The sequence below is a fragment of the Periplaneta americana genome, chromosome 14, assembly GCF_040183065.1.
Source record: "Periplaneta americana isolate PAMFEO1 chromosome 14, P.americana_PAMFEO1_priV1, whole genome shotgun sequence".
NCBI classification, from domain to species: Eukaryota; Metazoa; Arthropoda; class Insecta; order Blattodea; family Blattidae; genus Periplaneta; species Periplaneta americana.
Genome location: NC_091130.1, coordinates 151818578 through 151841304, shown reverse-complemented (window position 1 = coordinate 151841304; position 22727 = coordinate 151818578). Strand labels below are relative to the sequence as shown.

The window sequence follows — 22727 nt, the reverse complement described above, 5'->3', positions numbered from 1 at the left end:
TCTTTACAATGGAAAACATAGCTAATGCGTTGACTTCTCTCATCGTATTTCTGAGATAGGATTTTACTCTATTCAAACACGAAAAGCAACGTTCTGGCTCGGAAGTTGTCATTGGTATGGTGATAGCTATGCGTAGTAGTTCTACAACTTCTGAAAATGAGGCCTGCAAGTTCTCAGATAGAAGAAACTGCAAGAGCTTTACTGCGTCACTGATATTTCTGAATTCTTGTCTCTGGTACAACACAGTGAGTTCCGTTTTTAGTTTGTCTTTATCGAACATTCGAAAAAGCTTCACACATATATTTAGGTCATTTTCAGGAAATGAGCTTTTGTAGCATTCAAATTTTTCTTGACACAGAAGAGAAGATAATATCAGATGATCTATGAACTGGAGTCGGGTGTTAGCTTGTGTGATAATGAGGTCACACACTTCCTTGGCTGCCGCAACCCTTGTCTGAAACCCTTCTACCTTACGACGGTTTTTAGGGTTTTCATTTTCACAGATCTCGCTGCTCAACTGTGCACTGTTCCGTGCTTGCCTCATTTATCGTGATGTTGTTACATGTTTCAGATTCGATAAATCAGCAAAAAAATATGCAAGCCTTTGTATTTTGTTTAGCGGCTCTTTCCATTATGAGATTCAACTGATGGGCACTTAATTTCACATTTCTCCTGAATTGTTAAGGTACTGAACTGAATAGACTGTAAATATTGTACAGAATTAAACATTGTCGCACTTGTTGTACTCACAACATTAAAGAAAATGTGTTCAAAACTGCGCGCTACTGACAAACTGCTGCAAATTTTGCAGCGCCTGGAAACTCTGGATTCACGGCAAGGGGCAGCAGGGGGAGGGGTAAAACTAACGCGCAAAGCATCCGAGACGAGACTGGCAGCTCCAGGGGAGGAAGTGGCTTCACCCATAGTCTTTGTCTCCGGTTTCGCTCTGGCAGCACCAGGGGAGAAAGTGACTTCACTAATAATTGCGTGCATGTCAGTGAGAGCGAAATTTTAAAAAATTCGAGCCGCTAAATAGAGACTGTATATTAAATGCATTTCACAACATAAAACGAGACACGAGCCACAAATGTCTGGGGGTGCTGCAGCTCCGCAGCCCCCCTTCGAATGCCGCCCCTGTTGTTTAGTGTCGATTTTATTATGCTATTATTATTATTATTATTATTATTATTATTTTTTTTTGTAATATGTTAGTATTCTGCTCTTTAACTTTTTGTTAAATTTTAACTGCTTGTATATTTTGTGACCTGGTAGAGTGTAAGAGAAGGCCCTATGGCCTTAACTCTGCCAGTATAAATAAAGAATTATTATTATTATTATTATTATTATTATTATTATGCTCAACTGTGTATTTTCCAACTTTTGCAGGTTTGAGAAATCTTCATTCAATTTATAAACCACAAAATAGGCCCTATTTAATTTATTCTCTACAACATGTGATTACATAGCACCGTCGCCATCTTATGACTAGTTTAACAGGGCTGCCAACACGAGATTCAAGGTTAGCCGCATTCTGATATCTTCCGCGCGAATTCGATTTTAGTTATCGATCGTAGTGGTTATCAAAGTAGCCCCAATATCAAAGCAACCTAACGACGGTATCTACTTATATGCCATATGCCTGATAAGAGCTCTTCTAGCAGCGTTGCCAGATTACATTTCTAACATCAGTTTAACTCTGTGTATGTACCTTGTTTCACTGTTAACGTGTACACCAGCGTTCAGTTATAACGTCTAGAAATTCAAATGTTTCAAATTACTAGCAAACTTGAGGTGATAGAAATAAACGCATTGCATTCTACGGAAAAGAAAATCCGTTTACAAACCGTTATTCATTGTTAGACATAGAAATCCGTGCAGAGCAGTCATGATGATGATATTGATAATAATAATAATAATAATAATAATAATAATAATAATAATAATAATAATAATAATAATAATAATGATGATGATAATGATAATAATCATGATAATAATAATAGTTAGAATTTATAAAACAGTTATATTACTAGTTATGGTTGTGAAACTTAGACTTTCACTTTGAGAGAGGAAGAGGGGTTAAGGGTGTTCGAGAACTAGGTGCTTAGGAAAATATTTAGGGCTAAAAGGGATGAAGTCACAGCAGAATGGAGAAAGTTACACAACGCAGAACTGCACGCATTGTGTTCTTCACCTGACATAATTAGGAACATTATATCCAGACGTTTGAGACAGCCAACGTATGGGCGAATCCAGAAATGCATATAGATTGCTAATTGGGAAGTCTGAGGGAAAAAAATCCTTTTCGGAGGCCGAAACGTAGATGGGAGATTAATATTAAAATGGATTTGAGGGAGGTGGGATATGATACTAAAGTACTGGATTAATCTTGCTCAGGATAGGGACCGATGGCGGGCTTATGCGAGGGCGGCAATGAACATCCGGGTTCTATAAAACCCATTTGTAAGTAATAATAATAATAATAATAATAATAATAATAATAATAATAATAATAATACTTACTTACTTACTTACTGGCTTTTAAGGAACCCGGAGGTTCATTCCCGCCCTCACATAAGCCCGCCATTGATCCCTATCCTGAGCAAGATTAATCCAGTCTCTATCATCATATCCCACCTCCCTCAAATCCATTTTAATATTATCCTCCCATCTACGTCTCGGCCTTCCCAAAGGTCTTTTTCCTTCCGGCCTCCCAACTAACACTGTATATGCATTTCGGGATTCGCCCATACGTGCTACATGCCCTGCCCATCTCAAACGTCTGGATTTAATGTTCCTAATTATGTCAGGTGAAGAATACAATGCGTGCAGTTCTGTGTTGTGTAACTTTCTCCATTCTCCTGTAACTTCATCCCTCTTAGCCCCAAATATTTTCCTAAGCACCTTATTCTCAAACACCCTTAACCTATGTTCCTCTCTCAAAGTGAGAGTCCAAGTTTCACAACCATAAAGAACAACCGGTAATATAAGTGTTTTATAAATTCTAATAATAATAATAATAATAATAATAATAATAATAATAATAATAATAATAATAATAATAATATTTAGTTTGGGGTAATTTCTTTAATATGACTTTTCCAATTTATCATCGATGTGTAAGCCATGAAATTTGGATGTTGTTGTTTCATGGTCAGAGATGATATCCGTCACTCCACAGCGATGGACTAAAAGACTGCTGTGCGGAGTCTTGCCCCTCAATATTTCAAAGAAGTCGGCCATTGTTGCCAACATATCGCCCTACAATCTCGCTAACTTTTCAACAAAAAGTAGCTAAATCTCTCCAAAGTTTGTTTAAAAAAATCCCCAGAAATGTAGCTAAAATTTAATAATAAATATCACTAAATAAAAATAAGAAAACCATACATATGCGGAGAAAAATATAATTTCCTCGGCGTCACCCTCTTCTGCGGAGTCTGGTTGTGTTGTTGACGGCTGTGATGTTGGGGTGGAAGGAGTGGGAACAGCTGATCGTGAATACACTGCACTTGATCCAATCATTGACACTACACTTTCTGCCAAATTGTAAGTGCGGAAATTTTCACCCAAGCGTTTGACCGCAATTTTTTTTGTAAAATCTAACACCTTTTAAATCTTATATATATATATATATATATATATATATATACACACACACAGAGTGTTTAAAAAATACGGGGCATAATTTCAGGTATGTATTTCCCACATGTAGACAATCAAAATAGTTCATTACAACATGTGTCCGGAAATGCTTCATTTCCGAGTTATGGCCTTCACAACATTGAAATTCACCGGAACGTTTTTCTTTCCGCAGGTCGTTGCCGTCAAAGGAGACATTAAGAGGGCATTTTGACAGTTCATTCCGAGGCGAAGGTTACATTCAGTGTTGTGTAGGCGTTAGACTGTGCGACATGTATTCAAATCAAACAGACTTACGGGGCAGGCGTACACAAACTTCCTGGAAAACACCATACCTCATGTTTTAGAAGACACTCCACTGATCAATCGTCAACACATTCACTTCTTGCATGATGGCGCTCCTGCACACTTCAGTCGTACGGCTCGTCGGTACTTGGATCGAAGGTTTCCTGATCGATGGATAGGTAGAGGTGGCCCAATTGCTTGGCCTCCACGCTCACCTGATCTGAACCCTCTCGATTTCTACTTGTGGGGCCATTTAAAATCATTGGTTTATTCATCTCCGGTGCCTGATTTGGAATTCCTTCGGAATCGAATTGTGGCATGTTCTGAGGACATACGCAATACTCCTGGAGTTTGGGATCGTGTTCGCAGGTCAATGAGACATCGATGTGAGGTCTGTATTGAAGCAGGAGGTGGACATTTTGAACACCATCTGTAATGACAACGACCTGCGGAAAGAAAAACGTTCCGGTGAATTTCAATGTTGTGAAGGCCATAACTCGGAAATGAAGCATTTCCGGACACATGTTGTAATGAACTATTTTGATTGTCTACATGTGGGAAATACATGCCTGAAATTATGCCCCGTATTTTTGAAACACCATGTATATATATAAACATATTAAAATCAGCAAAACTACAGTCTCATTTGCTTCACACGAACTGTAGGCACAAAATTCCAAAACTCTATTACACCCTCGGGTCGGTTCGAAGTGGAAAATCTCCGTGTTGCGGGGATGAACCAAGAATTAGCTGGAGCTCGCGACTCATCACGTGACAATCAAAGTTGCCGCCGTTTATTGTTGCTGGAGCAGTAGCATTGAGAGAGAGGCCTAACCCGTGAGAATAATTGAATCAGCATCTTTCACCCTGATCACTGATCACAAATATATGAGATCAGGGCTTTCACTTATGAATCATTAGACGACTCAGTCATGCACCCGTGCCTCTTCTAAAACTAAGAAGTGCATGACTTCAGTTGAATGTTTTAACTTAAAAGAAAGAAAAAAGTGGAAAAATATAAAAATCAGCAGAAAAGTCGCTAATCGCATTTTACAAAATTTGTCGCCGAGACTGATTCAAAATTCCCTAGATTTAGCGACTTATCGCCAAATATGGCAGCACTGAAGTCGGTACCTTTGCTAACAGATGGTTCATCTCTGGTAGAATTCCTGTAGCAATAAACTACGAATTTTACCCAATACCTACAATACAGAGGGTAGCTCAGTTGGTAGAGCAGCTGGCTACGGACTGGAAGGTCCGGGGTTTGATCCCAAGTGGTGACAGGATTTTTTCTCGTTGCCAAACTTTCAGAACGGTTCACTCAGCCTTCTATAAAATTGAGTACCGGGTCTTTCCCGGGGGTAAAAGGCGGTCAGAGCGTGGTGCCGACCACACCACCTCATTCTAGTGCCGAGGTCATGGAAAGCATGGGGCTCTACCTCCATGCCCCCCAAGTGCCTTCATGGCATGTTACGGGGATACCTTTACCTTTTACCTAAAATACAGAATGAACAAATACAAACTGACGTTTAAGTTCGTGCTCTTTAAAGCCTCGTTCACACTTTTCAAGTAACTTGAATTCAAGTCACTTGAAAGGCGAACTTGAAAAGTGTGAACTATGTTTCAAGTTGACTTGAAATCAATTAACGGCTTGAATTCAAGTTTCAAGTGAAGTTGGATCCCTTTCTACTTTTTACTTGACTTGAAAAGTGTGAACGTCACTTGATAACTTGAATTCAAGGAGAAAAGAGCGGGAATTTAAATTAACAGCTATTTTAAGAGCGTTAAATTAACAGCTGATTGTTTTTCAGTTCTACTGGGAACGTAACAATAATAGCAAACAGCAGTAAATGAAATAATGACCAAATATTTGAGTTTCTGAAGTTGTATAAAATTCACGAAGGCCTGCGGATTATAGAAACTGCAAAGTTTCGTATAGAAATGCAAAGGAAGCTGCAAAGAAAGAAAGAGTTCATTGAAGAACTGAACAGCAGAGATTTTAACGTGGACACAGATGAGATAGCCTATGAAAAATAATACAAAACTATTAAACTGTACATAGAAAAGAAGTGAGGAAGATATGAGGGATTAAGAAGAGAAGAGCGTTGTTTGAAGGGATGATATTTATCGCCGAAACTGGCATGGTTCAGTGTGGTTGATAGATTTTTGTGGGGGAACTGTAACAGCTTCAAGATAATCATTTTCAATTATGGTAAATCAGACTCGCTTATGTTTTATTACATTTGCGATAAGAATTATTAAATCTGCTTGAAGATTTCATTTTTTCTATTTGTAATAGTCAGTGGCCGTGTATTTCTCTTATTAATCTAATTCCAAACCCATACTGAACAACGCGTCTTCCAATTCAATATATTTATCATTTCCATGGCATAAAGACTTGCTACTACACAAATTCCTAATTGCACAACATCCATGGACGCCATTTTATCCTACTTGAAAACAAAATAACTTGAATATGTCTGAACAGCGACTTGAATTCAGGTACTTTAAATCACGTGACTTGAATTCAAGTTACTTGAAAAATGTGAACGAGGCTTAAGCAGCAGACTAGATTCTGCGCAATGCCCTCAGAGCCTATGACGTATCAGTGCGGTCCGGACGACATTCTCAGTTGTGATCTCGTCATGAGCGGACGTAGTTACAAATGCATCTTTGAATTACATATCTGTACGAGGTGACGGCATTCACAGGTACCAAATAAAGACATACGCAGTGGTTACATGCAAAGTGTTGCGCTTGTGTTAAGATGCACGGAATTGTATTCAGGTTACATACAATTACGAAAATGGTATATCTCTTTCTTCACTCTCTGATTCTTTTTGTTATTGTACCACTGATGCTACTGCTACTACTGCTATCACCATGAAATCATCATCATTATCATCACATTCTTCTTTTTTCTCTTATAATTTTCCACCACCAACACTAAAACACAGTCTAGTACAGTGATCGCCAAAAACTGTGTCGCGACATATGCCCCTGTCTCCACTCAAGCGTAACCATGGCATCATGCCTTTACCCTCCGTTTACAGCCTTCACTTCGATATAAGTAATAGTAATATACGTTACAAGAGCGGTATGTTGACGTTTTCATGTTCGAGGAAAAGATTGAAAAAGCGAAACGTAGTTGAGCTTTTTTAATTTCCGACAACATGAAAACAAACATACCGCTCGTGTATCGTACATTATTTTGTGCGAAGATCGTTTATTACATACCTGAAAGACGAATTTCTAATTAGTTGCAATGAAATCTCCATCTTGGTTTCTGTTTAATGACGCCAACTTCGGAACACCAAAATATCTTTCTTCTACATTGTTGCTGTAAAATGTTTTCTGTGTTCGCTATACTCCAGCAGGCCGTGATATACGTCTGTCTTTTTTTTCCCCTCAGTCTATAAATGCGAACTTAAAACAAACGGTAAGGTTATGTAATGATTTATTTTTCATTTTAATATTTTAACAATATTATTTATATAACATATTGCAGTAATAACATCCGCATCTGGAATCTCGTTGATTTTTTCACGGCTTCCTTAATGTTACTTGTATCAGGAATGCAATAAGTTTCGTGGAGTAGTAGACTTTACTTAATTTTTGCAAATATTTAAAAACAATAATTAACATTGCAATTTAGGTGAAATTGCAGTGGTAAGTTTCCAATTTATAATTATTACTATGTTAAACGTCTCTAAAAATAATATATTAAAAGCCTAAAGCAGTAAAATGAATGTCGCGCTTAAGCGGTAAGAAGAGGGAAATTGTTATGTGTGTTACGTTGGGAATACTGAATGTGGTATTTCACACTTACCGCGTATTGGTTTTGTGCGGAAAGCAAGCAAATACGCACGATCTCGCACAAAGACATTTATCAGCAGTGGACGTACACATGTAATGTTACAAGTGTGTAGGATAATATGTTTCGATGTCTTTTCGAAAACAGGTAATAAGTAAGAACTTAATTTTAAGGAGCATGGAAGCAAAAGTATTTATTTGGTGCAGATGGCAAAAATATGAGATACTTAATTTGTTGTAAAATTTTAAATGAAGTATAAAGAATAATGTACGTTGTCATTATTCTTCTTGTTATGAAAACTACCACGCCCTTACCTGTAACTTGAATATTTCATTAATAAACAAACAATAAAATGTATTGGCTTCTTTGCCTTAATCAGGATAAAATACTTCGACGTTTTTTTCTACGTATGTAATGTAATTTACAACTTCCTGATCAGCCCGGTACGTTTTTATAATTTCAAATATCTGCTGATGTAAAGTACATGTTCTTTCTATGGTAAATAAGAAAATAAATTTATTTTATTTCATTAATAATAGAAAAATAATGAATATAAAGATAAAAAAATTGACATGGAAAAAAGTGTGTATAGTTAATAAGTAGAAGAATATTATGTTGCTTTCGTTTCTTGATCACAGTCCGTCTCTGCAATGTTATTCACTCCATTACCTGAGGAGATACCCACTCCACCCCTGTCCCTGCGATAGTGGTGTGCGGGTTGCATTTCTATTACGTCACAATTTTTGTGTGTTTGGCAACCACTGGTCTAGTATATACAGTCACGAAGCTTGAGTTTTGAGGGTGCTAGGAACAATTGACTTTGCCGGTACTATTTCGCATTGTCTGTAGTGAGACGATATTAGCGATCCTAGTGGTTAGCAACCATCTATGGATGCATATTTACTACGTATTGAGCTTCGTGACTGTATCACTGTATAATATATACAGTCACGAAGCTCAATACTTACTAAATATGCAAACATAGATAGTTGCTCACCACCAGGATCGCTACTATCGCCTCATCACAGACTCTTTCCCTAGCAGACGATAAAATGTATTGTACTTTCGATATAGTGTTCTTTTGAAAAATTAACACCTTCCTTCCACTATTGAAATGTGAAATGCATAAGGTTTATACAATTTTCATAAAATATATATTAAATTCTATAAACTCACCTTCCTGGATATTTCGGAAGAAGGATAACTCTAAACCTATTTTTCTTACAATTTATAGTACTACAAACGTCTCCTTGTCCCATATTATTATTCAAATTATTGTATTTCAGCCATTTACAGTTATTACAACCGATAACGAACATTTCACAGTTTACATAGCTTTTCAAAAAAATGCGAAATACAGCACAGTCAATGCCTTTTCGATTTAGACCGTAATGTTTGTTCGGGTTTTCTATTTCAGTGTATGGAGCTCAGTGAAATATTATATTATAACTTTATTGCGTATCATTGCTAAGCTTTATTTAGTGTAATGTATCCATAAGTTCCGTTTACTTCTTGTTGCATAATATTTTGCAGAAATAATTACAAAACTATTTATTTTAATGTGAACAGAATTTTACATGTTAACATAATCTATTCGCGTCAACATTTTAAGTTTAGAATGGAAGCTATTTTTAGGTGTCATAAAAAGAATTTATATGGTGATTTCAATTCAACACATATACCTTCCTTAATTTTAGACAAAACATTACCATACAACTCCTATGAAATTAGTGTACGTACAATTGTGTTACTTCGTCTCTTAAGTAGTAGATAAATACAATAATTCAGTACTCAATTTTAGTATTAAAATACAGACAAATAGAATGTGACGGGTGTCATACATGATATTATGCTTAATTATAATGTATAATTGCGTATTTAGGAATATAAGTTAAATATAGTAAACATAACCTATAATTTTCACTTCGGAATATGTATGATAAGAACTTTCTTGTGTTAAATTTTAACGTATCTTGTTAGCATGTTTCGACCTATTTTGGGTCATCTTCAGAGTTTCCGTCCATCCATCCATCCATCCATCCATCCATCCACCTACCTACCTACCTACCTACCTACCTACCTACCTACCTACCTACCTACCTACCTACCTACCTACCTATCTATCTATCTATCTGTCTATCTATCTATCTATCTATCTATCTATCTATCTATCTATCTATCTATCTATCTATCTATCTATCTATCTATCTATCTATCTATCTATCTATCTATCTATCTATCTATCTATCTATCTATCTATCTATCTATCTATCTATCTATCTATCTATCTATCTATCTATCTATCTATCTATCTATCTATCTATCTATCTATCTATCTATCTATCTATCTATCTATCTATCTATCTATCTATCTATCTATCTATCTATCTATCTATCTATCCATCCATCCATCCATCCATCTATATAAATATCTATCTATCTATCTATCTATCTATCTATCTATCTATCTATCTGTCTGTCTGTCTGTCTGTCTGTCTGTCTGTCTGTCTGTCTGTCTGTCTGTCTGTCTGTCCGTCCGTCCGTCCGTCCGTCCGTCCGTCCGTCCGTCCGTCCGTCCGTCCGTCCGTCCGTCCGTCCGTCCGTCCGTCCGTCCGTCCGTCCGTCCGTCCGTCCGTCCGTCCATCCATCCATCCATCCATCCATCCATCCATCTATCTATCTATCTATCTATCTATCTATCTATCTATCTATCTATCTATCTATCTATCTATCTATCTATCTATCTATCTATTTGCCTAAAAGTTTGAAAGGTTTTCATTTCCTTTTTTTTTTCTTTTACAGATCGGAGGCCAACTGACTGTTGTCCAAAATGGGTCTTCACGTAGAGCCTCAGAGTTTGTTCGTACTGTCCCTTCAAATAATTACAAAGCTTCTCATAGACACATTTGCTAAAGTATGTAAACAGACGAAAATTCAATATTCCAACAATCTGGCCCGTTTCAGTCATAAGAAAGGGGGAATCCTGTGCAAAAAACTTCCTACTGCCATAGCTAACGCGTTGGCGTATAAATTTCTTCAGGAATTGGACCTCCGAAAGGATTTAGTTCAGTTTACAAATGTCCTCAAGGAAATAATTCACATTTTTCTGCCTTCAGGAATTTCAGAACTACGTATTGATTGGCACTGGATTTACATTGGTGAGATCCTTCTTAATGGAGATACATGCTTAAAGGGAATAAAGTTATTAAAAGTCTCAAGAAGAAATTATAGATATGTAACAGACAGTTATGACGTTACTCAAATCAACAAAAGACTTTTTAATAATAAAATTATAGACTTATGTGAATTAAGTCTACATGATATTTGCTCCGACGAGATATTGGCAATTGTCTGTAAAACCTGTAAAAATCTTCAGGCTCTAGATGTAACAGGATCTACACAAGTAACGAGTAAAATAAGCGATACAATAATTAAACTTAAAAATCTAGAAAAGTTGATCATAAAACACACTTATATATTTGACGAAGGATTGATTTTGGAAAGACTACTAGCTAGGAAAAAGATATATAAATTGAACTCTTTTGGCTGTACGCTAATAAGCGAACGCATATTACTAGCATTGGCTCAATTTCCAAACCTAAATAGTCTGTCTATGACCAGTAATATGATTGGGTATATAAGTGCGAAATATTTCACTGTTTCGGAAAGTCGGGATATCTTCCATGATGATGGTGGGACTCTCATAGATGAAATTTCGCTGCGAAACTTAAAGACCTTAGAAATAAGTCAATCAAGACTTTTAAGTTATCCAATCGGTTTTATAAAATGGTTTGGTAATCTTTTACTGAATCTGAAGATTGAAGTTTGTGGTGTGGATATCAGTCATGTAGCGAAACGCTGTCCACTGCTAACCAGCCTTTATTTAAGGACAAACTGTATAGAGAAAAATTTCTATTCAACAGTATCTGAATTTCCATCTCTTCGAAATCTGACACTAGTGATGGCGAGTGAATATTCACCTACCCCATTACTGTCAATGTGTAATAACTTGAGATCTCTTCAGTTATGTGCCAATGTTAGTGAATACAAAGACATTCAAAATGAAATATTTCAGAGAGATGTTTTGAAGGATTTGGAGGTTTTGTGTATTGCAAGCAATGACGAAAGCATTCCCATGGAGGTGGTGAAGAACTTCGAGTTGCATTGCACGAAGTTACGAAGCATCAAAGTGTTCGGGGAGAACTACCTGGAGCTGTCGGAGATGTTTCGCTCGTATCAGGGTGTTGAAGTTTCTTCTGAGCTGTGTTTGAAGGTTGCCGACGAACTCTCTCGGACGAGACCGATGATGCCTCCAAAATTGTATCTTACTATTTCGTAAGTAATCGGTGGAAGTAAGAAGTATTATTTTTAATAATGGTTTAATAATTATGGTTTATTTTAACTGGCAGAGTTAGGGCCATTCGGCTTTCTCTTCCACTCAACCAGTATGATAGAAAATTATTACAATCCTATGAATATAACATAATTAATACAATGCAATACAATACAATACAATACAATTCAAAGCAATACAATACTACAATACAAGACAATATAATACATACTTACTTACTTACAAATGGCTTTTAAGGAACCCGAAGGTTCATTGCCGCCCTAACATAAGCCCGCCATCGGTACCTATCATGTGCAAGATTAATCCAGTCTCTATCATCACACCCCACCTCCTTCAAATCCATTTTAATATTATCCTCCCATCTACGTCTCGGCCTCCCTAAAGGTCTTTTTCCCTCCGGTCTCCCAACTAACACTCTATATGCATTTCTGGATTCGCCCATTCGTGCTACATGCCCTGCCCATCTCAAACGTCTGGATTTTAAGTTCCTAATTATGTTAGGTGAAGAATACAATGCGTGCAGTTCTGTGTTGTGTAACTTTCTCCATTCTCCTGTAACTTCATCCCGCTTAGCCCCAAATATTTTCCTAAGCACCTTATTCTCAAACACCCTTAACCTATGTTCCTCTCTCAGAGTGAGAGTCCAAGTTTCACAACCATACAGAACAACCGATTATATATCTGTTTTATAAATTCTAACTTTCAGATTTTTGGACAGCAGACTGGATGATAAGAGCTTCTCAATCGAATAATAACACGCATTTCCCATATTTATTCTGCGTTTAATTTCCTCCCGAGTGTCATTTATATTTGTTCCTGTTGCTCCAAGATATTTGAATTTTTCCACCTCTTCGAAGGATAAATCTCCAATTTTTATATTTCCATTTCGTATAATATTCTGGTCACGAGACATAATCATATACTTTGTCTTTTAGGGATTTACTTCCAAACCGATCGCTTTACTTGCTTCAAGTAAAATTTCCGTGTTTTTCCTAATCGTTTGAGGGTTTTCTCCTAACATATTCACGTCATCTGCATAGACAAGAAGCCTGTGTAACCCGTTCAATTCCAAACCCTGCCTGTTATCCTGAACTTTCCTAATGACATATTCTAGAGCGAAGTTAAAAAGTAAAGGTGATAGTGCATCTCCCTGCTTTAGCCCGCAGTGAATTGGAAAAGCATCAGATAGAAACTGACCTATACGGACTCTGCTGTATGTTTCACTGAGACACATTTTAATTAATCGAACTAGTTTCTTGGGAATACCAAATTCAATAAGAATATCATATAATACTTCCCTCTTAACCGAGTATAATAAATAATTAATATAATACAATGACAATTCTTTTCATCTTCACAACACCAATAAAATAATAATAATAATAATAATAATAATAATAATAATAATAATAATAATGATCGTCATACCTAAATTAAATTAAATTATTAATCTCGATCACAATTAGAACTTAAATTTGACTGCGCCCATAAGAAATCGGTTATCCTTTTCTTGCAAGTGTTATTGTCTGGCAGCCCCTAATTTTCTGAGGTAGAGAATTCCATTCACGGGGGACTGAGACAGTAAAAGAGGATGAATAGTGGGATGTTCTATGGGCAGGAATTGCAAAGATTTGGCTCTCCTGTGACCTGGTGTTTAGATTGTGATTGGAGGATAAGTAGTTAAACCGGGAACGAAGATAATTTGGAGTAGAAGTGTGGAGAACTCGAAACAGAAGAGACAGCGAATGAAGTGTTCTACGGTTACTAAGTTGCAGCTAGGATAAAGATTTGAACGAGGGTGTAATATGGTCAAATTTGTGAGCATTTCATATATATATATATATATATATATATATATATATATATATCTTGATAAAATCCTTAAACTTCCTAGACATCACAATAACAAATGTCGACAACAAACACGCATTCAAAATATACAGGAAACCCACAACAACAACAACGCACATACAATACATATCCAATCACCCAACACAGAACAAACAAGCTGCATTTCGAGCAATGATACACACACTACTGAACATACCAATGAGCCAACAAGACTACAAAGAAGAGTTAAACACAATCAAATACATAGCACTAGAAAACGGATACAACCCTAACATAATAGACAACATAATAAAAAAGACGAAACATAATTACAGAAAACATAGGAATACAACACAAACACAAGAACACAAAAAATACATCACACTAACATACGAAAACAAAAACACACAGAAGATTGCTTCCTCATTGAAGAAATTACATTAAAACATGGAAAACAGAACACAAAACACGTTACAAAAGCATCTCAACACACAAACAACATAACAAAACAAATACAAGCTCACAGGTGTACACAAACTCACATGCAATAGCTGCGACAACCTCTACATAGGACAGACAGGCAGATCATTTCAAACATGTTGCAAAGAACACATCACAGCCATAAACAAATCACAAAACACTTCCACATATGCAGAACACATCCCAAACGCCAACCATGCCTACAGCAACATAGACACAGACATGGAAATTCTACATCTCCAACCGAGAAACCAAAAAGTAAACACACTATAACAATAAGAAATATACACACAAAAACACATCCCCATAAAACCCCCAACACACAACTCAATTTTAGAACACACGATACTTGACTCCACATTACACTACACAAACGCAACCCCACCGGAAACGGAATCAGAAGGTGCGAAGACCACTCAGTTCTGAAGATGGCCCCCAGGCCGAATCTAGTCAACAAGGTAACCTAGTTAATTAACACGTGAAAGCATATACAGGGACATCATTTTATTTTTACTTCAATTTTTATTGTACCTGAGTTTTTGAATGTACTTCACTCCCAGCCCTTCTACTAATGAAGTTCAACTGTCCTCCACACAGATCCAAGACCGGATATACAGTCACAGTAGCCTTACGTTATAGTAAACAGTACGTTCCAAAAATATGTTCGCGTTTTCCAGTGACGAAAGAACTTTCAATATTGAATCATTTTCCATTTGCCTACGTCGCATCCCGGTTTCCCCCACCTGCTTCTACTCACCTCTCTGTAAATGCTAGTGGCTGGGCTACGTCCTACAAGGGAGTTGGGGCTGTGTAAATATGTGAGCTTCAAGCTTTTTGGCCACTTGTCTCACTTCGGGTTTCGCCGCTTCACTGAAGGAGCTAGTGACTGAGCTGTCTTAGCTCTTTTCTGAGAACATTAATTTCTGTTAGGAATTGGACGTCTACGTAATATTATACCCATACGATTGTTTAAAATAACTTAAATAAAAGGGCCTCGTTAAGTATTAACTGTCACGTGATTTCCTGTCTTTCTACGGCGCTGCGACGTAACCATTTGGACGGACAGTAGATAGCATGTCTGAGTCATTTTATCTGTGCGGGTCGGGCAGAAGTGAAGATTGAATTTACAGTACGTAAGGTCTCTTTTATAGAGTAGGTACAGAATTATTTCAACATGAGTTACTGATACGAAGTACGAACCTGGTAATTGGAATTACATACAATAGTCTATAGTGCGATAATATGCACATTAGAACTGAAGCCTGTATCGAAATGAACGGCCACCATTTTAAAAAATGTGTTTAAATATCCATATTATGATTATTTTTCAATTTAACTTCATTCTCTATAGTGTACGCTAATGTGCAGTAGACAGTATAATATAGGCTCCATGCATAATGAATATGTCCGCATAGAAAGCTCAGTTCGTGAGTAAAAACACTCATTGTTAATACTGTACTGTATTTTGATTAAACGAAAACCTAATGAAAATGATTAAATTAAAAGGCGCAATATATCCTAGTTTACGTAAAGGGATGAACTACTTTTCTTCCCTCCTATACCTAGTAAAGTGATTTGTTTGTATATTACGCCAGTATCATTGAACTCCAGTCGTGGAAGGGTGTAGCAAACGGTGTTTCTCGTTCTTAATCATTGATCCAAAGATATAGCCAGGTTAATATTAGAAATGTTAGTAAAAATAAAATGATGTCCCTGTATATACTTTATATTCCGATGTATTATTTTTCATTAATGACTACGAAAATTTCTAATTTTGTAGTGCTTATTAGCTATGCAACCAAGCTCGGAATAGAATCGGTGAGTTGGGGAACGACAACTCTCGTACACTTGCATTTCGGCCGTCACCCGTCTCTCTCGCTCAATAATGACTTATTACTCCGCTAGATGACTCTGGACTTCAATTTGCAGCCGTTCGTGGGAGAACACTTGCACAGCAAAAATAAACGTAGGCCCGATTGTATAAACCATTTAATCTTAGATCAGAGGTTAAATTTATCCTTGTTTCAGCTGAACTTGGAATTTTGTGTTGTATAAAGTCTAATCTGAGATTAATTTGTCTCAAACTAAAGTCAACTTTGACTGAAGAAATTTCTCCGATTAAGTTAGATGATCCAAGTTTAGTTATCTGTTTGAAATATACGAGTGACAGATTGTGCAAATAAAATATCCATTATTATTAATATTAATAGATATGTTAGGTACATTGATATATATATTTCTTTCAATTTCTTGCCTTAATACACAAACATTATTATATTTTATAAGGCTCTGTCGTGTTCAGCAGTATCAAATAACATAACCTATAATTATATTATGTTTATAACAACCATTAATTATTAATGGATATGATAGGTACATTCATAAATGTTCAATTAAGTGTATTACTAAACGAAAATCGTCGTTTTATAAAGCTTTATTATGTTTAGCAGTATCAAACACCATAACATGATAACAACTTGGAGAACAGTCAACCTTCTTCTTATTGTCCGCCATTATTTACATTGCACAAAAAACCAGTGTCTCCAACAGAGTGTAATACGGAAAGTCGCCAAAAAGTAGTTGTAAAGTCGCTAGATTTCTGATTATCAACAAAGAAAGATTAAATTTTGTCACTATGGGGTGCTAAAAAGATCACTAAATCCCTATTTAAGCAATATAAAAGTTAAAAGAAATTGTTGTTGAAAAAGAGTTAAAATCGCTAGATTGGCAACACTGAACAAACCTGTATAACATGGTCCGCGCATCACGTATTTCACCTGTTTATGCGATGTTGCCAAATCCTTTTCACGTGAATTTAGATTGCATTTGAACCAAGGTAATTTGATCGCAGAAAAATTTTATACAATAGAAGAAGTGTCTGAACTCGGTTTACTTTTCGATCTTCGATCAAAGTTGATCTTTAGTCAGGGAGTTTTATGCAATTGGGCCGTAGTTTTATACAAGGTTAGGAGAAATTGCTGCGTTTAACTGATGTTATTGTAAAGAAAAGATTACATACTGAAAATGGTCGTATCTTGCAGTTCATATAACTATTCTGACAACACAAAATAAGTAAGAAAACAAATCTTTCCATAGGCAAGTAATTATTGTGGACTTTCTTTAGATATGCTACTACATTATATTTGAAAAAAAAAAAAAAAAAATTAAAGGCTCTATTGTATAAAACTCCCTGACTAAAGATCAATTTTGATCGAAGATCGGAAAGTGAACCGAGTTCAGACACTTCTATTGTATAAAACTTTTCTGCGATCAAATTACCTAGGTTCAAATGCAATCTAAGTTCACGTGAAAATGACTTGGCAACATCGCATAAACAGGTGAAGTATGTGATGCGCGGGCCATGTTGTACAGGTTTGTTCAGTGTCGCCAATTTAGCGACTTTAACTCTTTTTCGACGACAATTTCTTTTAACTTTTATATTGCTTAAATAGGGATTTAGCGACCTTTTTAGCACCTCTAAGTGACAAAATTTAATATTTCTTTGTTGATAATAAGAAATCTAGCGACTTTCCAACTATTTTTTGGCGACTTTCCGCACACTCTGTTGGAGACACTGGTTTGTGTTGTGCGTTGTAAATAATGGCGGACAATAAGAAGAAGGTTGACTGTTCTCCAAATTGTTATCATGTTATGGTGTTTGATACTGCTAAACATAATAAAGCTTTATAAAACGACAATTTTCGTTTAGTAATTAATTCAAAATTTATGAATGTACCTATCATATCCATGAATATGTTATAAACATAATATAATTATAGGTTATGTTATTTGATACTGCTGAACACGATAAAGGCTTATAAAATATAAGAATGTTTGTGTATTGAGGCAAGAAATAAAAAATATATACATAAATGTACCTACCATATCTATTAATATTAATAATAATGGTTATTCTTTTTGCACAGTTTGCCACTCGTATATTTCAAACAGAAAGGAAATAAATGAACTTGGATCATATAACTTAATCGGAGAAATTTCTTCAGTCAATGTTGACTTTAGTTTAAGACAAATTAATCTCAGATTAGACTTTATACAACACAAAATTCCAAGTTCAGCTAGAACGAGGATCAATTTAACCTCTGATCTAAGTTTAAATGGTTTATACAATCGGCCCTAAATATCTTTATATACGATTTAACATGTATAGTCATGGAATAACTCTTCTAGGGTTCTCAGCCAGGTGAGTTGGAGATTTGCTTCCAAGCTTTCGATGGCTAGCTCTGCCATCTTCTTCAGGGAATGAAGTGTCGTGGAAGCAGTCACCATCACCCGGTTGTGTCGACTCTTCTGCACAGGGCGAGGGGGATTTCGGACCAAGAGAGTCTCCCTTCTGAGATCCGTCACCTACACCAGACGTTCCAACAGAACAACTTTGGCAACAGGGAAATCAGTTTGGCCCTCAGAAGGGCCTTCTCTGACAAACCACCGGCCGAGGAACAAGAGGAGACGAGTGGCATGGCATAATCCCATTCTATGGCCCCATTATCAGTCTTCTAAGAAAACGTAATGTAATTGTAGGTGCAATGTAATTATCTAAGCTGTGTCATGTAATTAATTAAGTTGATATGTAATTAATTAAGACGATATGTAATTCAGTTGATATGTAAGTAAATTAAGGTGATGTGTAATTAATTAAGATGATATGTAATTAAGTTGATATGTAAATAAATTAAGGTGATACGTAATTAATTAAGATGATAATTATGTAATTAAGTTAATATGTAAATAAATTAAGGTCATACGTAATTAATTAAGATGTTATGTAATTAATTAAGGTGATATGTAATTAAGATGATATGTAATTCAGTTGATATGTAAGTAAATTAAGGTGATGTGTAATTAATCAAGATGATATGTAATTAAGTTGATATGTAAATAAATTAAGGTGATATGTAATTAATTAAGATGATAATTATGAAATTAAGTTGATATGTAAATAAATTAAGATCATACGTAATTAATTAAGATGTTATGTAATTAATTAAAGTGATATGTAATTAATTAAGATGATATGTAATTCAGTTGATATGTAAGTAAATTAAGGTGATGTGTAATTAATTAAGATGATATGTAATTAAGTTGATATGTAAATAAATTAAGGTGATATGTAATTAATTAAGATGATAATTATGTAATTAAGTTGATATGTAAATAAAGGTCATTCGTAATTAATTAAGATGTTATGTAATTAATTAAGGTGATATGTAATTAATTAAGAATATATGTAATTAAGTTATGTAAATAAATTTAGGTGATATATAATTAATTAAGATGATATGTAATTAAGTTGATATGTAAATAATTTAAGGTGATATGTAATTAATTAAAATGATATGTAATTAAGCTCATACGTAATTAATTAAGGTGATATGTAATTAATTAAGATGATATGTAATTAAGTTGATATGTAAATAAATTTAGGTGATATATAATTAATTAAGGTGATATTTATTACTTAAATTGGTAATAGTAGGGTGAAATAGAAGTACTTATAAGTTAGCTTTACTTTTTCTTATCGTAGGCGTTATTATAGAATAGTTTTTATTTATAGTCCTAGGTTTATTGCGTCTATTTATTTATAGTTAGAAATAAATTTACGTTTATTTTATTGTTTTTTTATTGCTGTAATTATTGTATTATTGTAATGGTATTATTGTATGTTCTATATCACTGCCACCGGGTGTATACCCAATTGTAGTGTTAATACATACATGCATGCATACATACATACATACATACATGCATGCATGCATACATACATACATACATACATACATACATACATACATACATACATACATACATACATACATACATACATACATACATACATACATACAGAAAATAATCCAAATCAGATTGTAAATTTTAAATTGCAGAAAATCAATATAAATGCAGCATATATGTCGAGAGAAACAAGTGAATGGTAAAAACAAAATCATCTGATCTTCAAATTAGATTGTAAACTTTGAATTGTTATAGATGATTGTAAATAATTGTAATATTACAAGAGAGCTCAGTGCATGTAGTACTACTCAGTGTAATGGAACATGCCGTTTTTTAATAAAAAATACATACATACATACATACATACATACATACATACATACATACATACATACATACATACACAAAACATACATACACGGGATTAAAAACCATCAATAAGTCGCCCACAAAGATTCAGAATTTGCTGAGACCAGTTAAGGACGACCTTGGTCTTAGGACACCTGGTGCCTACAAAATACCTTGTGAATGCGGGAAATCCTACGTTGGGCAGACGGGACGCACCATTATGGAATGCTGCAAGGAACATCAATGCAGAATAAGACTATATTAGCCCGATAACGGGGTTTGAACCAGGACCTCACGAATGCGAGTCTCAAACGTTACCGTCTCACTCACTTCGCTTATTTAATTCAGAAAACAACATTTTGTTATAAAAGTTTCAGCAACATACTTGTAGCAGTGGCGTATACTGGTTAAAGGGTTTGGGCTACCGCTGACCCTATTATTACACGAAATATATCTAACAATTACTTTAATTTTAATTACTATGGTAAAACTAATAATACAAAATTATTACATTATGTTATATTATAAACTTTTTCTTTTGTAATTTCCTTGGGCTACAGCCGGTAGCCCCGGTAGCCCGCAAAATGTAGGCCTATTATTCAAGTGATAACAAATTATATTTGTAATAAAAAATATTAAAATAGAAAAAATTATAATAGTTCAATATTATTGGCATCATGTCGTAATCGGTTGTACGGTATTGTTACGTGATGTTATACTTTTTGTCGTCCAACATGGCAGCATTCGCGGCTTCACTGAGAACCAGTACAAAACAAAACAGGTCAGTCTTCCATCTAGCGGAGTAATAAGACATCACTGCGCTCGCTATAGTAGCGCCGCCAGTCCGTCCTATTCCGAGCTTGGCTGAGGAAGATGAGTCGAGTATAATATTTATTAACAAAGCCTTTGTTTGTTTTCATCATCATCATCATCATCATCATCATCATCATCATCATCATCATCATCATCATCATCATCACAAACGTCGATCTTCAGTTCGTTCTTTGTAATCTTCTATGTGTAGGCTATATACACAGTGATCTATATAGAACTGACACATTTCTTTCTTTAATTATTCCGTTGGAAATTCATTCAATGACCCAATTTTAGCACCAAATTAAGCAGAATGTTCTGGAGTTTCGATTCCTTGTCACTAGATGCGCAGATATTTATGTTTTATTCCTATTGTTGGCAGCACTGACCCAATTTCAGCACCAAATTAAGCAGAATGTTCTGGAGTTTCGATTCCTTGTCACTAGATGCTCAGATGTTTATCTTTTATTCCTATTGTTGGCAGCACTGACCCAATCTTAGCACCAAATTAAGCAGAATATTCTGGAGTTTCGATTCCTTGTCACTAGATGCTCAGATATTTATGTCTTATTCCTATTGTTGGCAGCACTGACCCAATTTCAGCACCAAATTAAGCAGAATGTTCTGGAGTTTAGATTCCTTGTCACTAGATGCGCAGATGTTTATGTTTTATTCCTACTGTTGGCAGCACTGACCCAATTTTAGCGCCAAATTAAGCAGAATGTTCTGGAGTTTCGAATCCTTGTCACTAGATGCGCAGATGTTTGTGTTTTATTCCTATTAATGGCAGCACTGACACAATTTTAGCGCCAAATTAAGCAGAATGTTCTGGAGTTTCGATTCCTTGTCACTAGATGCGCAGATGTTTATGTTTTATTCCCATTGTTGGCAGCACTGACCCAATTTTAGCACCCAATTAAGCAGAATGTTCTGGAGTTTCGATTCCTTGTCACTAGATGCGCAGATGTTTATGTTTTATTCCTATTGTTGGCAGCACTGACCCAATTTTAGCACCAAATTAAGCAGAATGTTCTGGAGTTTCGATCCTTGTCACTAGATGCGCAGATGTTTATGTTTTATTCCTATTTTTGGCAGCACTAGATGCGCTGATGTTTATGTTTTATTCCTATTGTTGGCAGCTGTTTTCGACATTTTGTGTCAACGTGAAAATGCAGTACACATTAAATCAACGACTCTTCCTTGTGAAGCAATACTGGATTACGAATTCAATTACAGCTACTCAAAGGGCATACCAGATAAAATTTGGTGTTCGCTATCCTCCCAAAAGAAACACAATACTGGGACTGGTAAACAAATTGGAAACAACTGGATCTCTGGTGAGTGAAAAGGGCAAGCAGCGTTCATCTAGGCTTCCCACGGTTGTTGTTGACGCAAGAGCACGACTGGATCAATCAC

At 35.5% G+C, this 22727-nt stretch overlaps 1 protein-coding gene across 1 annotated transcript in view; it reads left to right on the top strand.

Moving 5' to 3' along the window:
• The window catches only part of LOC138713858 (uncharacterized), a 30459-nt gene that overhangs the window by 5343 nt on the left and 2389 nt on the right, over nucleotides 1-22727 (top strand). Inside the window, exon 2 of the mRNA XM_069846320.1 lies at nucleotides 10541-12073. Within this exon, the coding sequence (XP_069702421.1) occupies nucleotides 10569-12073 (1505 nt within the window). The 5' untranslated portion in view covers nucleotides 10541-10568. The remainder of the gene's footprint in view (nucleotides 1-10540; nucleotides 12074-22727) is intronic.